The sequence below is a fragment of the Dromiciops gliroides genome, chromosome 2 (assembly GCF_019393635.1).
Source record: "Dromiciops gliroides isolate mDroGli1 chromosome 2, mDroGli1.pri, whole genome shotgun sequence".
NCBI lineage: Eukaryota > Metazoa > Chordata > Mammalia > Microbiotheria > Microbiotheriidae > Dromiciops > Dromiciops gliroides.
The window spans coordinates 420,428,703-420,445,256 of NC_057862.1; the positions used below are offsets into that span (position 1 = coordinate 420,428,703).

The following is a 16,554-nucleotide window of genomic DNA, read 5'->3' on the forward strand; positions in this document are numbered from 1 at the left end:
TCTTTTTTCTTTTTTTAGCAGTGATCTCCTTGAGGTTTATTCCTAACAGTAAAATCTCTGGATCAAAGGATATATACACTTTAGTCACTTTATTTACATAATTCCAAATTGCTTCCAAAGTGGCAGGTTCTACATAAGGCGCCTCTTCATCTCCCAAGTGTTAGTGCTTTCTCCCTCCTGAAATCACTTGGCAAATTACTTTGTATTTGCTCACCTGTATATATGTTATACCCCATTCCATGGAATGTAAGCATCTTGATGGTGGGAGCTGTTTTTCATTTTTCCTATGTAACCCTAGCATCTACCATAGTGCCTATACAATGATGGTCATCATTGTTCATCTAAAATGAGGAAGGTTCATAACTTAACAAGTAAAATGAATTGGTATAAGTATCTGAAAACATTTCAATTCAATTCAATTAAAAAAACCACCCTACCTGAATAAAGCATCTATTCTGTGCAGAACACTATACTAGACACTGGGGATACAAAAGAAAACATAAAACAGCACTTGTCTTTAAAGAGAAATAAATATGTACACAGATAAGCAAATTCTAAGTATATGAAACATTAAAAAAAAGTAGTTTCAAGCTAGAGAGAGCACTAGAATTGGAGGGATATGGGAAAGACTTCCTATAGGAGATGACCCCTGAGTTTCACTTTGAAGGAAACAAGAATTTTACAAGGCAAAGGTAGGGAAGGAGTATACTACAAACATGAATGGCCAACTGTGCAAAAGCACAAAGCCAAGGGAAAGGAAGAAGCTAGGTTGGAGTGAAATATCACATATGGTAAAATCACCTCCACCAGGTCAGTTTCAACAGAATGAAGAGTATGTAAAGGTGAGGAAGCTGGAAAGGTAGGTTAGAGTCAGTCTGTGGAGAGCTTTAAATTTTAGATTTTGTATTTTTGTATTTTATCCTATGGGCAATAGACATTCACTCAAGATTTCTCAGTAGGGAAATGTCAGCTCATAAAGAACATCAACTTGATAGCTCTACGAGAGAATGGGTTGGAAAGGGAAGATACTGGAAGCAAGACTTGAGACCTTTATTTGACTACAAGTTTAATGAATCATTAGTATGATATGGTGGCCAAAAGAGTTAATGAACTACTTTAGTTCCATTAATCGAGTCTAGTTTCCAGAACAAGGAAAGTGATAGTCCTGCTGTTCTCTGTGCAAGTGGGACTGTAGTGAATATTATGTTTGGTTCTGGTGCCACATTTCTAGATAGGACACCAGCCAGTTGTAATCTTCATGCAGAAGAAAGCTACCAAGATGGTAAACAGACTTGAAATTATAGCATACAGGGATAGGCCGAAGGAAGTGAAGATGTTAAGATTGGAAAAGGAAAGACTCCAAAGGAGGGGTATGGAAAGGAAACCACATTCAAACATTTGACATGATATCATGTGGTAGAGAGATTAGACTAATTTGGTTTGGTTCTAAAAAGTGAGAACTAAGACAATAAGAGCAATCTTTAGCTCAATATAATGGTAAACCTTTCTATCAGTTAGAATTAGAAGAAGAAGAATGAATGCAATTCCTTAATAAGTAGAGGAATCACCTTCCTTGGGCATGCTTGAATAGAAGCTTGATGACTATTACTAATGTATATATAGAAGAGATCTATGTTTTTGGGTAAAGCTGAACCTGGTGACCCCTTAAGGAAAACTAAGTAATGAAGTGGACAGAATGCTGGATTGGAGTCAGGAAGACTCTTCTGAGTTCGAATCTGGTTTCAGACACTTACTGGCTGTGTGACCCTGGGCAAGTCACATAACCCTGTTTACATCAGTTTCCTCATCCATAAAATGAACTGGAGAAGGAAATGGCAAACTACTCCAGTATCTTTGCAAAGAAAACCCAAAATGGGGTCACGGAGAGTCAGACAAAACTAAACAACAACAATGATCCCAAGGTTCTTTTTTTTTTTTTTTGTAAGACAATTGGGGTTAAATGACTTGCCCAGGGTCAAGTGTCTGAGGCTGGATTTGAACTTAGGTCCTCCTGACTCCAGAGCCGGTGCTCTATCCACTGTGCCACCTAGCTGCCCCTCTATTATTCTGTTTAGCTGACTTTTATATAGATCTCTAAGGTTTGCAAAATGCTTTGCAAGCACACATTCTCTCATCTGATCTCACAGCCACCCTGTGAAGGAAGTACTATTAAGTAGGTAAGTAGTAAAGTGGATAAAGTGTAGAAGTTGGAATCAGGAAGACCTGAGTTCAAAGTCTGCCTTAGATACTTAACAGCTGTATAACCCTGGGCAAGTGATAGATACATAGAGAGTTACTCTCTCTGCTTCAGGTTCCTCATCGGTAAAATGGGCATAATAATAGCACCTATCTCACTGGGTTGTTGGGGGGATCAAATGAGTTAACATATACATACATACATGTAAAGCAATTTTTAACTTTAAAATATTATGTAAATGTTAGCTATTATTATTGTAATTATTATCATTTCTATTTTTCTGATGGAAACTAGTTTAAAGGGGGATATCATACAACTAGTTAAGTATGGGAAGCAGCACTGAAAACTAGGCCTCTCTTGACTACAAACTGAGCTACAATATACTGGTGGTAGTACCTGAGAAAATACAAGGATGGAAATATACCAGAAAATATAGCATTTACTTTTAAAAAAATATGAATAAGAGTCTAGTAACAGAATTACCCCTGGATAAGAAAGACAATATACAGAAAAACTGAAAACTTCTGGTAACTTTTTTTTCATTTGTGAGTACTCACCTTAAAATGGACTTCACTGAGAGTGTCTTTGTGGGACTGTAGGGGAGGCATATTTTCTGGGTACCCTGTAAAGATAAAACACCAACACAGGATGAAGCCAAACTAGTTGTTTCTCATTTAAAGCCCTCCCTTGCAGTCTGAAATTCCCAGTGCCTGAGCCTCACAGAAATGAAATACAGAAATGGAGATACTGAGAGTTCTTTCTTTTCAAAAGAGTACACACATATGTGGAAGAAAAGAACTAGAAGGCAGATATTTTAATCAGATCATAAGGTAGTTTGGGTAAATTAACAAGAAGCTAATCTATCATTCATTCTTTGTGTTCATCATACAAAGCAAGTAAATGTCCATACCATTTGGGGTATCTAATTATTCAATGCCCAAAGATCTCCAGAAATATACTCCCTAGGTATTGGTTATAAAATGCATTTGGATAATACATGTGGATATAACATACACTTTACCTGGGATATTACATATTTATAATTGTTTTTTATTTTAACGACAGTGAAAAAAATTTTGTTCGCAAATACCAAATTCCAACACACTTTCATTTCTTTGCTAGCAATTTCTTAAACACAAGGAGAGTGATAAGGGAAAAAAAGGTGGGGAGGGAAAGAGTCAATTAGACAGATACAGAAAGACAGAAAGAAAAACACACAGAGGGAGGGAAAGAGGGGGGAGAGAGAGAGAGAAAGAGAGAGGGGGGAGAGGGAGGGGGGAGGGAGGAAGAGGGAGAGAGAGGAAGAGAGGGAGAGGGAGATGGAGAGGAAGAGAGAGAGGGAAGTCCTTAGGATACGGAAGATCCCATGGCCCAAGACTTCTCATTTCTTTTCAAAGGGGTTCACACATATAAAGAAGAGAAAAACTAGAAGGCATATTCTTTTATTACTCCAAAGGCAGATATTTGGATCAGAGAAGTTGTTGGAAGTTGAGGAAAAGACAGAAAGGGAAGGAGGGAGAGAGGGGAAGATAGAGATAGAAGAAGAGGAAGAAGGAGGAGGAGGAGAAAGAAAGAGACATGTAGAGAGAAACAGAGACAGAGAGAGTGACAGAGACCAAGACTGAGACAGAGAAAGCTCACACACCTTGGTTAAGACTTCTTTCTGGCCAAATTATTGGCAGGGATCAAATAGGCAGGTGGCTTTTCTTATGAATTATCATTTGGTGCCCTTTGTGTCATGTATTTCCCCTGGGGAAGTCTAGTAAACTCACACTTTGGACTCTCTTAATCCCAGTGATATATGACTACTAGATGTCTAAGTAAAAAATACCTTTCTTTCCCTGCCACCACTCCTTGTTTCTATTCCCATCCCAACCTGGCCCTATCACCTATCACTCTGTGCCCTCTAGCATGCCTATTCTATTGTTAAGTACTTCCCCTTTATTCTAGAGTTGATCCTTTCCTTCTGCACTTGTTTCATCTTTTGGACTCATAGATACTTGGCTCCCGGTTCCCCCCTCCCCCCACCCAACTCTGACCTTTTTTCAGGTACTGGTACCTTCTCTCATGGTTTTTGGAACACAGGGCCAGACAGAGGAGTAGGCATACTTCTTGCTCTCTATTGCCATTTCCACATCTTCTCACTACCATTATCATTGAGCATCTATTCTCCTTTGAAATTGCTCCTTCCTCTTGGTGGCAATTATCTACCAGCCCTCAAATCATTGGTGCTTCACTAGCATAGACTTCTGGAGCTCAGAGTCATGTCTACACCAGGAGTATAGCAGACAGGAAATGGACAGCCTGACAGCTGAATTGGCATTTTTGAGATATCAAAAGACTTGAAGGAAAGACACTAGCATTTAGTATATCCTCCTAGGCAGATAGGAAGGTAGTGAAGTGGCTAGAATGCTAGGCCTGGAGTCAGAAAGACCTGAGTTGAAATCCAGTCTCAGACATTTACTAGCTATGCTATCTTGGGCAAGTCACTCTGCTTGCCTCAGTTTCCTCAACTGTAAAATGAGAATAATAGCACCTACCTTGCAGGGTTGTTTTGAGGATCAAATGAGATAATATTTGTAAAAAAGCACTAAGTATAGTACCAGCACATAGTAGGCACTATATAAATGCTCATTCCTTTCCCCTAATCCCTTCTCAAGGAGTTTAGCATCTGCTCACAGTTCTCCTTTTCCTCTCAACCCCAGCCCATAAGTTTGAAGAATCGAATATACTTTCTTTTTTAAATTAAACAAATTTTCCCTTTTTGTTTTAAAAATTCTTTTGGTAAATAGTATTTTATTTTTCTAAATATATAGATTCGTTTTTAATATTAAATTTTTTTTTGCAAGGCAATGAGGGTTAAGTGACTTGCCCAGGGTCACACAGTGGTGTCAAGTGTTTGAGGCTGGATTTGAACTCAGGTCCTCTTGAATCCAGGGCCAGTGCTTTATCCACTTTAATATTCATTTTTATAAGATTTTGAGTTCTAAATTTTTCTCCCTCTCTCCCTCCCCTTTTTCCTCCCTAAGGTGGCAAGCAATTTGACATAGGTTATATGTGTGCAATCATGTCAAACATATTTCTACATTAGTCATGTTGTGAAAGAAGAATCAAAACAAAAAGGAAAAATGACAAGAAAGAAAAAAACAAAAACTAAAATAAAAAGTGAAAACAGTATCCTTTGATCTTCATTCAGACACCATAGTCCTTTCTCTGCATTTCTCTGCGGAGAGCATTGTCCATCATGAGTCTTTTGGAATTGTCTTAGATCATCCAATATACTATCAAATACCTGAATCTCCCAGTTTATTAGCCTCCTTAGCTCCCATGACCTACATTTCACTTCAGTTCAGTTGCACATGGATGGTCATATACTTGATCTAATTATCACCCATAATTGTGGCCTCTTATGCTCAAGTACTCTAAAATTATCTCGTCTGACCATAAAGTCCTATCCTTCCATTTTTCTCTATGACTCACTTTTTGTCCAAATTGTGACTTCTAATTTCTCCATCCCTCAGTGTTTTCCCTTGCTATTATTCCTATTTTGGCCATCCCAATCTTGAACCCATGTTTAACAAATTCAACTGTATACTGTTTTCCATGTTCAAAGCTCGACCTCTCCCATCCTCTGGCTTTGCCAAACATCATCCCAGAATTACCCCCACTATCTGCTTTTACCCGCTCTTACAGTCTGCATGCAGAACAGTGCTGGATGAAGTCACACAACCTTGCTGAGTCTACTAAATCTTTTTTTAATCCAATCTCAACTGTGTCTTCACTGAATCAAGGTAATCATCTTATTCTTCCTTAATTGATTTTCTATGAACTCCCTACAGAGGCTATTTCCATCTTTTTCTTTTCTTTTTAAGCCTCCCACAATACTCCCTCCTCCCTTTTTCTCAAAAGATGACCTTGGGCCTCGTATGTTATTGAGAAAATTGATGCTGTTCACCAGGAGCTCTCTCTTTTCCTCTATTTTACATCTTAAACCCCCCTGACATCATTTCCTATCCTTACCCCTTTTGCTTCAGTTTTTGACAATAATGTATCTTCTCACCAAAGTCAAATTTTCTATTTATACCCTTTAATCCACCTCTCACATTTCTTCCAGCAGCCTACCCCACAATCATTCCCTCTGGTCTCCAATTTAAATAAAAATCAAACATATTATTCATATCTTTTGTTTTTACATTACCTTCATTTCCCAATATAGTCCTCTCCACCTCAAAAGTTATCTCTTAGACACAGAATAAAGAGAACAACAACAACAACAAAATCACTCAGTAAAATTAACCACCACATCAACCAATTCAAACATCTTATATATGTTCCATACCTACAGTCCCTCACCATTTTTTTGGGGGGTGAGGCAACTGGGGTTAAGTGACTTGCCCAGGGTCACACAGCTAGTAAGTGTCAAGTGTCTGAGGCCGGATTTGAACTCAGGTCCTCTTGACTCCAGGGCTGGTGCTTTCCTCACCATTTTTTGCTGTCATTTTTACTCTCTCCCTGTCTACTGGCTCCTTCCTTGCTCCCTACAAGCATCCCCAACTTTTCTCTATATTTGACTTGCCATCCCATAGTCCTCTAATCTTATACTCAAACTCTAAGTCAAGTCAACAAGCATTCATTAAGTACCTGTTATCTTTCAGTCATTGTTCTAAGTCTGGAGATACAAAGAAAGGCAAACACCTCTGCTTTGAAGGAGTTTGCAGTCTGGGGTGGGGGGAGGAATAATATATAAACAATTATGTACAAATAAAATAAATAAAGGATAAATTGGATAAAATAAACAAGGAAGGAAGGAAACATATTTATTAAGTGCCTTATTATGGTTCAGGCATTGTGCTAAGCACTTTACAAATACCTCAGTTGATTCTCAAGTCTTAGGAGGTAGTTGCTATTTTTACAGTTGAGGAAACTAAGGCAAATACAGGTTAAGTGATTTGTTCAGGGTAACACAGCCTAAAGCCTTATTTGAACTCAGGTCTTCTTAACTCTGGGCCTAGTGCTTTATCCACTGTTGTCATCTAGTTGCCTTTGAGGGAAGGCACTAACATTAAAGGTGATTTTGCAGAAAGTGGGATTTTATTGGAAACTTGAAGAAAATACAGAAAGTCAGAGGTGTAAATGAGTAGGAAAAGAATTAGAAATGATAGAGAGCCATGAAAATGCAAAGAACTGGGAGATGGAGTGGAGGCCAGTGTCACTGAAACTCAGAGTACAGGATAGAGGGAGTGGTTAGGAAGGAAGAAGGTATAAAAAGGCTGGAAAAGTAGGAGGGGGTCAGGTTATGAAGGGCTTTGAATGTCGAACAAAGGATTTTCTATTCTATGGTGGAGGTGATAGGGAGCCCCTAGAGTTTATTAAATTGTCAGGAGTTAGGAGTTGAGCTAAGAAAAGAGTATGGCTGAAGGGGCAACTAGGTGGCACAGTGGATAAAGCACCAGCCCTGGATTCAGGAGGACCTGAGTTCAAATGTGTCCTCAGACACTTGACACTAGCTGTGTGACCCTGGGCAAGTCACTTAACCCTCACTGCCCCGCAAAAAAAAAAAAAAAAAAAAAAGGAAGAAAGAAAAAGAAAAGAGTATGGCTGGCTTGGACACTTCCTTAAATAGAAGTTCTGAAGAGGAACTCACCAATCAGAGGGCAGAGGGATCTAAGGTAGCTAGATGGAGCAATGGATAGAGTGCTAGATATTGAGTCAGAAAACTTGAGTTCAAATATTGCCTCAGACACTTACCTACTGTGTTATCTTCCACAAGTCACTTAATTACTTTGTGCTTTACTTCCTTCATCTGCAAAATCTGCACCTACCTCACACATTTGTTGCGAGGATCAGATGGGATAATATATGCAAAGTGCTTTGCAAATCTTAAAATATTCTATAAATGCTACCTATCATCATCATCATTGTCGTTGTCATCGTCGTCATTATTCCAGAGTTAGAAGACTGCGTGGTGGAGGTAGAGAAGTCTAGAAAATCTGAAATGTGGTGAGTTCCTCTCCAGAACTTCCATTGGAGGAAATAGTCAAGCTCCTCCTCATCTCTCTACCCACTTTCAGTTTGCTTTTATTTATGTGTTGTCAGAGGAGGTCTCTTTTTGCCTATATTTGTATTCCCAGTGTTTAGGATAGTGCCTGGAACATAGTAAGTGCTTAATAAATGTATTCTCTATACACTGAAATGTGTGATGAATGTGCGATGACCCCTAATGAGGTCAACAGTAAAGAGTTAAAAAGGAGTAACTCCTAGAAGAGGGGCCAGGGGAGAATGGGTGGGGTGGCAAAGGGAGGTAATAAAACAGGGGTAAAGAAAGGGATCAATCTCAATTCAGTAGTGGGAGGGGGTCCTGCTGGAGAACACTCCCATGGGGGATGAGAGATATTCTATAATGGGTGATGGGGACCATACAATGGCTATAAACTGAAGATACTTGATGTTAAAGAAACTACTACCTCTGAGAGAGTTGTGCCTCCACAGAAAGCATTTTGCCTCAGAAGAAAGGAAACTGGGACTCTTGCAGGCAACTGACATTCAGAAGGATGGAAGGGTGTGGACCCAGAGAAGAAATTTCATGGCAAATAGGAAAGAAAATTATCATGGAGATGACAGGGAGTAGTAATGAGCTGCACAACTATGGACACAGAAAAATTTCTACCATGGAGCAATACTTCTATCCTCTCTAGTCCTAGAAGGAGTTGAAATGTCTAAGAGTGAGACACAACAGATAAAAAGGGGACAGAAGAATATCTACAAGGCAACAACAGAAACCCTTTAGAAAACAACACAACATAGATACTTTTAGAAGCTTCAATTCCATGAACAAAAGAGACTAAAGAAGGAATAAGTATGAGGACCATGAATCAAATAATAAAAGTATAGAAGAGGCAGAAAAGGAAGAGAATTAATTAAGTGAAAGGGAAAGAAATATATATATATATATAAAAGAGAAATCCCCTAACAGACAAGAGAAGTTGAAGTAGAATTGACGGGGGATTTTATTTAAATATTTAACTGAGAAAGAAGGGAATAGGTAACTATATAAAAGCAGGAAATGAAAAGAAAGTAATGTTAAGTAAAAATCTAAAATTAGGGAAAGCAGTAACAAATGAGAGGGAAGAGAAGAGTCTATGGAACCAGTGTTGCCTTAAAGTAGTTTAAGCAAAAATAACTGAAGAGACAATGTGCTGTCTTCAAATTGGAAGAGGTATCAAAAAAAAATCTAATTCAGAAAAAAAAATAGAGACAAATGGAGGAAAATGTAAACCAGATTATTATAACTTCAAATGTAAATAGATCAATAATCCAATAAATAAGAGTGACAGAATGGATAAGAAAACAAAACCCCACAATCTGTTTACAAAAACACACCTAAAAAGCAAAGAAATACACAGAATAAAAATGAGGAATTGCAACAAAACTTACTATGCATTAGAAAAAAAACAAAAATCCATATCAAAAGAGATAAAAAGGAAATTACATTGTTGAAAAGAACCAAATAATAAACCAATATCATTACTAAATATTCTCCAAATGTCTTATCATCTACATTCATATAAAGGCAAAAATTAACTGAATTGCAAGAATACCAAGAAAGTAATACAATTATAGCAGTAGATTTTTTTTTTTCAGGGCAGTGAGGGTTAAGTGACTTGCTCAGGGTCACACAGCTAGTAAGTGTCAAATGTCTAAGGCCACATTTGAACTCAGGTCCTCCTGAATCCAGGGCCAGTGCTTTATCCACTACACCACCTAGCTAACCCCATAGCAGTAATGTCTCTCAGTTTAGGACAAATCTAACAGAAACAGAAACAAAAGGGAAAATACAGAATTCAATAAATACTTGAGAAACTAGAATTAAAAGACAAACCTCTTATAAATAGGTTTGCTAAAAACTATACATGTTTCTCAGTATCACATGAAACTTTTATAAAGATTGACTATATTAAGGCAAAGAAGTATTGCAAATAAATGTAAAAAGGCAGAAATAGTAAATACACCCTTTACAGACCATTAAAAAACCATATTAATCGGTTCAGGAAAAACAAACCAAACACAGAGACCTAGATGGAAATTTATTGTTTGTTTGTTTGTTTTTTAGTGAGGCAATTGGGGTTAAGTGACTTGCCCAGGGTCACACAGCTAGTAAGTATTAAGTGTCTGCGGCCGGATTTGAACCCAGGTACTCCTGACTCCAGGGCCGGTGCTCTATCCACTGCGCCACCTAGCTGCCCCTGGAAATTTAACAATAAAATTCTAAATAACAAGTAAGTCAAAGAACAAATCATAGAAACAATAATTATGTGAAAGAAAATAATGAAAACACAAATTCCTTACATAGATTCAATTATAAAGTGTTCCTTAAAGAAATGAAGAATTTAAATAAATAAAAATATTATTTGTTATATCAGATAACTCTCTGGGAGAAGGGGAAAAGGAGAGATTTTGGCAATATAAAAAGATATGAATACAAATTTTTTAAAGCACAATTCCAGTGATAAGATAATAGTTATTCAACCAGTGTAACTGCCTATGGCATTACTAGGCATCCAGAAGAGAGAAGGGTTATTGAAAGAGTATAGTGGGGCAGCTAGATGGTGCAGTGGATAAAGCACTGGCCCTGAATTCAGGAGGACCTGAGTTCAAATTTGGCCTCAGACACTTGACACTTACTAGCTGTGTGACCCTGGGCAAGTCATTTAACCCTCATTGCCCTGCAAAAAAGAAAGAAAGAAAGAAAGAAAAAAATATAGCAATAATTCTACCGGTTGAAGCTTACTTGGGAGCAATTGTTTTAGTGGAAAAGAGAGGCTTAAACAAGCCCCCAAAATACAGGTGAACACCCTCTCCCTGCGGATCTGATAAGTCGTAATTGATATGACAAAACTGTTAAGAGGGCCTTAATATCTTTTCCATTGATCTTACATTACCTTCTAGCTACCGAGAATAAGAGAGCAATTAATTTCCTTGCCTCTTCCCTTTATCCTATCAGCTTTTATCTATTTTTTTTTTTTGACTAAGTAAAAGAGGCCTTTTTTACCCGGCATTAATCACTGAATGGGTGTTACCTCAGGCAAACTGAGACCTGTGAAAGGCTTTAGCTTAAAAGGCCAAGGTCTCCCACTGCATCCTGGGGCATCTACAGTTGTCCTGATATACATCTTGCCACTGGACCCAGATGGCGGAAGAGAGAGTGAGGCTGTTGACTTTGCACAGCCCTTCTTTATTTAAATCCAATTCATTGCAAGTCATGATATTACCTCCCTGATTATCATGGTCCTCTTTGAGAAGGAAGGACAAATAACAACAACAACCAGGTTTTTAGTTTTGGCCCAGACCTGTGGTTTCATTGGTATTGGGAATACCCAGTGAGGTAACTCCCTCTTCCAATGCAGATCAGCAACTATTCTGCCATTTATAATTTTAGAGAATTACACTTGGGATTAAGCAGCTTGCTTACTGGGAGGATAAGTGACTAGCCCAAGATCACACAACCAGTAAGTGCCAAAAAGAGGAACTTGAACTCAATTCACTATGCCACGCTACCTCTAAAATACAGATCTTCAAAAAGTGTGCCATAACTGGCTATGTGATTGGACAGGGAAGGCAGCTTTTGGTTGTTAACAGGATTGTCCTCAGTTCAAAAGTGACCATTCCCTTAAAAGAGGACACAATCCCTATAAAATCTGGCAAAGACTTTGAAAGGAAAAAGAAATGACTTTGTCTCTAATCTTTAAGGGGGACAGACAAACATGATGTAGACAAACATGAGGTAGAAGGAAATGACCTAACTAGATTATTGAAAGGATAAAGATTAAAATAATGCCTGAAAAAAGATAATGAAAAATACTTTAAGATTTATAAAACATCTTAGACATTATCTTTGTGTTTTACAAAAATGCTGTGAAGTGGTTACTATATGTATTATTAGACTGAATTTTAAAGATTAATTATGTCACAAAGGTTAAGTAACTTGCTCAGTGAACATAGCTAAAAAAATGTCATAAGCAGAATTTGAACTCAGGTCTTCCTGACTCCAAGTCTAATACTTTCTCCATATCTCAGGTACAGCTCAAACCCAAAATATATTTAAATAGACTGTTAATTCTGAAAAAAAGGGAACTGGAAAAATTAAACACTCTGATGCTGATCATTACTATGTAAAATACTTCTCATAACAAAGAAATTCAGAAACTGCCTTAGCCAGCAAATACTTTTATCTTCTTGCCAAGTGGAAATATATGGAAGACAAAGGCAATATCAGTTTAGAGTGTTTAAACTTATTTACAAAACACCAGGGAGAAGAATGTGGAAGAATTCAAATACTATCACAAAAGACTGAAAACTATAGAGGAGAAAATTACTCTGAAAAAAAAAACTTTGCATGAGATCTAACTAAGATAACTTGTCTCAAGGATGTTTATAGATGAAACTGAAGGACAACAAATAGGAACGAAATAGAACAGATTTTTCAGTCTTTCTATAGTGATTTATTTTTAAAAAATAATTAAAGACAATGAGATTACCGTATTTAGATTATCTAACAATTCATTACTAAAGGTGTGATGAAATTGGGCACTTAAGGCAATAAAGTTGGGAAGAGTACCCAGTCAAAAATAGATGGAAGAAATGCATCTTATGAGGGAACATAACTTCAAAACCACCTAGAGTTTAATTTTTGGGATACCTTGAAGAGAATAATAATGATAGCATTTAAATAGCACTTTAAGGTTTCTAAAGTGCTTTACAGATGTTAACTCATTTGTATGACTTAAGATAAAGACGATATTACAAGAATTTTTAAAAATCATAGGCCAGATTTTTGCTTTTTAAAAAAGTTTACTGAGAAGACTTCACATTTCAATTACTAGGCTTACTTTCTCTTTCTAAGAGTGGTCCACACATCTATCCAAGGTATTCTTGAAGAACAGGCAGGTTTTCCCATATAATTTTCTACAACAGACTATATCTTCAGACTCATGATTGAGAGGAAAGGTATAGAGAACACAAAATCCACTGCTGATTTTTTTAAAGTTCAAAATGGTGGAGTAAAATGTAGCTTTAAATTATTTCCAATAAAAAGTATCAGTCTCCCATGCATATGTTAAGATCATAAAGAGTTTGTGACAGATACAACCATTGAATAAATCCAACAATTCTCTATCAGTATTAAGTGAGGCATAAACTAGAGACGTATGCTTGCCAAAGGTCAGAGAATCATAGGATCATAATTCTAGAGCTGGATGGGGCTTCAGATTCATCTAGTCACTTCCAATTCTAAAGTTCCTGGTGAGTTTGAATTTAAAGAAGTTGTCCTAAATACAGACTGTGGATAGGAATGCAGGGATTCAGTGAAGGGTCCTTAATAAGATGATTACATTTGGATACATCTACCTACAAGTGAATGAAGAATGCATATTGCCCAGAAGGGCAGGTCTACTCAATTTGAATTTGTCTACTGACTTTGATTCATCATTACCTCTATCTTGGACAGACACTACTGATGACAATAAGCCAGGTTCAGAATTGTGGAAGAGAATATGCTTTATTACATGTGGGAAATTACATAGCTCTTTTAATAAGCCCAAGCTGCTCCCAAAGCTAATCTTTTTAATTTTAATATTCTTCCAGAGATGCTATGAAGCACGGAATGCTATGATCTCAGAAGTATAAAGATTAAAAGTGATATAAAGTACAATAGGAAGATTGCATGCTAAGTATATTTAGTTTGCTGCAGCATAAATGTGCCAAAGATAACTTGTTTATGAGAAAGCGTATACAAGATATCAACCAGGAACTGTATGATTGCAAAAATTAGTGGGAAAGGCTTCACTGATATCAACAGAATGTTAAAAGACCCAAAAAGTTTCCAACACTTACAAGGAGACAGTCAGGAATCACACAGGATGAGAAAGTATGAATAGGCTATAATCTGCATTGATGAAGCAAGTAACCAAAAAAAAATATAAATCTTAGAACTCATAAACCTATCAAAGTATTTCCTGACATGGTTTTGTTTTATTATAATTTGATTTTAATTTCCATTCTGCTAGGCTTCTCAGAACATCTTTTCTCATGTGGTTCATGTGTACTTTAAAGTGTCCTTCCTTTTCACAAGATTCCTCTAATAATAAAAGTAGCTTACATTTATATATGTGTGTGTATAATTTTCTGGTTTTAAAATACTTTAATTCATTATTTGATCATTATATCACCCAAATTAGCTCTGAAGTACAAGTATTATTGTCTTCATTTTACAGAAAGTAAACTAGAGAAATGGCAAACCACTCTAGTAATAAAACCTCAAATGGGCTCACAAAGAGTTAGATATGACTGAAACAAACAACAAAAAAATGAAGGTTAAAGAGGCAAAGTGACTGCTGAATTGTAGCATACAGGTGAGTTGCCCTTTGACTTTGTTAGTCTTATAATTCTATTAAGCCATGAAAAACGCCTCAATGAGACTAGATACTGTGTTGGCAAAAGTCATTATGATACCAAGAAGAAATTAATTTATATGAGGGTGACCACAAAGTAAGGACTTTATTTTGCTATTGTTAAAAAGTCATATTGGCATTTATATAAATTACATCCTTTGTTATGATAAAAGAATTTAGAGCTAGATCAGACTAATTCCTCCATTTTATAGATGAGTAAACTCAGGCCCCAAAAGAGGACCTGACTTGCTTAAGGTCAACTCTATTACCTTTGGCCTAGCACATCTCCCATAAGAATAATTAGGATGGGAGGCCATACACTTATTCTAATGATACTACCATTGCTCAAAATATTTTTGGAATGTCTCTTTTGAAACTGCCTTAAGTGCCTGCGGCATATTCTTCTAATTGGCTTCATTGGCCCCAATTCTTTGTCCCTTAAAAGTGAATTTTATTTTCAGTAACAGGCAAAAATTACTTTTTAAATAAAAAAGAACATTGAATTTGGCATCAGGAGACCTGGGTTTGAATCTGGGCTATCGTCCTTAATAGTTTTGTGATCAAGGAGAAGCCACTTAATTGTACTAAGCATCAGTTTTGACATCTCTTATAATGGAGATAATAATAATACTTGTTCTATGTACCCAACAGGCTTATCATGATCAAAAGCTTTGTAAACCATACAATGCTATAAGTATAAATTATTTCTGTTTTTTATAAACATGCGTTATGACTAAAAAGCAGAGATACTTTATCATTTGGGTCATAAGTCATCTCTGAAAGCAATTCTAAAAAAAAACTAGTTGGCAAAATGTTTTGAGAAATCATAGCATTGTTGGAAAAGGGGTCTACTTCGAAGTACAGATGCTCATTGTGAGGTAAATATTCTCTACCTCCTTGTCTCTACTTCTGGTTTCCCTGGCTTCTTGCAAGTATCAGCTAAAATTCCACCTTCTACAAGAAGACTTTCCTTATCCTAAATGTCTTCTCTCTGAGATGATTTCTACTTTAATCTGTATAGATTTGCTTTCGTATATAGGTATTTTCATGTCATCTCCCCAACTAAATTGTAGGCACCTGGGGGGCAGGTACTGTTTTTGCCTTTCTTTGTGTCTCCAGTGCCTGGCACATGGTAGGTACTTAATCTTGTTGTTTTGACTTGATGATATTCTGGTGTTTATTTTAAAAACCAGTCATGTTATACTTATTGCTAGTTAAATTTTTTTTAATGTTTAAATGTATTTTAAAATGTAAATTTAATGAAGACAGTGGTCCTTTGAAACAGGTGTGAAGTTTAGCCCTGGCTTACATAAGTGATTCCACATCTGGCCATTGATTGATCCACCTACATACCAGGAAGTTCATATGTACCCAACAACTGGCTTGGGCAGCTACATTTTGGGCTAGAAATGCAAGGTGAACAAACTATCAGCTTAGCAAATTTCATCTAAAACAGGTATGTAAGGTTGGTTAATTTTATTAATCAAATATTCATGTGGGGGAGGGGCGGCTAGATGGTGCAGTGGATAAAGCACTGGCCCTGGAGTCAGGAGGACCTGAGTTCAAATCCAGCCTCAGACGCTTGGCATTTACTAGCTGTGTGGCCCTGGGCAAGTCACTTAACCCCAATTGCCTCACTAAAAAACAAAAAACAAAAAACAAACCCACAAAAACAAAAAAAAAAAATAAGAGGGGGAAAGGGTTAAAGTCCATACTACCCATTATCTGTCTTCTCCTAAGGTCTCCTTCCCCTTAGTCCCTGTGAATTTACCTAGCAACCAACAATAAGATATAAGGACCGAGACCCAAGAGATCTAGGCTCTTGAAAGGGGTACATATTCTACTGTATGTCCAAGCCACCTTCATTTACCACAAGCCTCTGGGGCTATAGACTGAGAAAATCACACAGAA

The 16,554-nt window shown here is 37.0% G+C and overlaps 1 protein-coding gene across 3 annotated transcripts in view; it reads right to left on the reverse strand.

Moving 5' to 3' along the window:
- GARNL3 (GTPase activating Rap/RanGAP domain like 3) overlaps positions 1-16,554 on the reverse strand; it is a 231,593-nt gene that overhangs the window by 156,598 nt on the left and 58,441 nt on the right. For all 3 annotated transcript variants that reach the window (XM_043984856.1, XM_043984857.1, XM_043984855.1), the window contains one exon: positions 2,755-2,819. In XM_043984856.1, the coding sequence (XP_043840791.1) occupies positions 2,755-2,819 (65 nt within the window). The remainder of the gene's footprint in view (positions 1-2,754; positions 2,820-16,554) is intronic.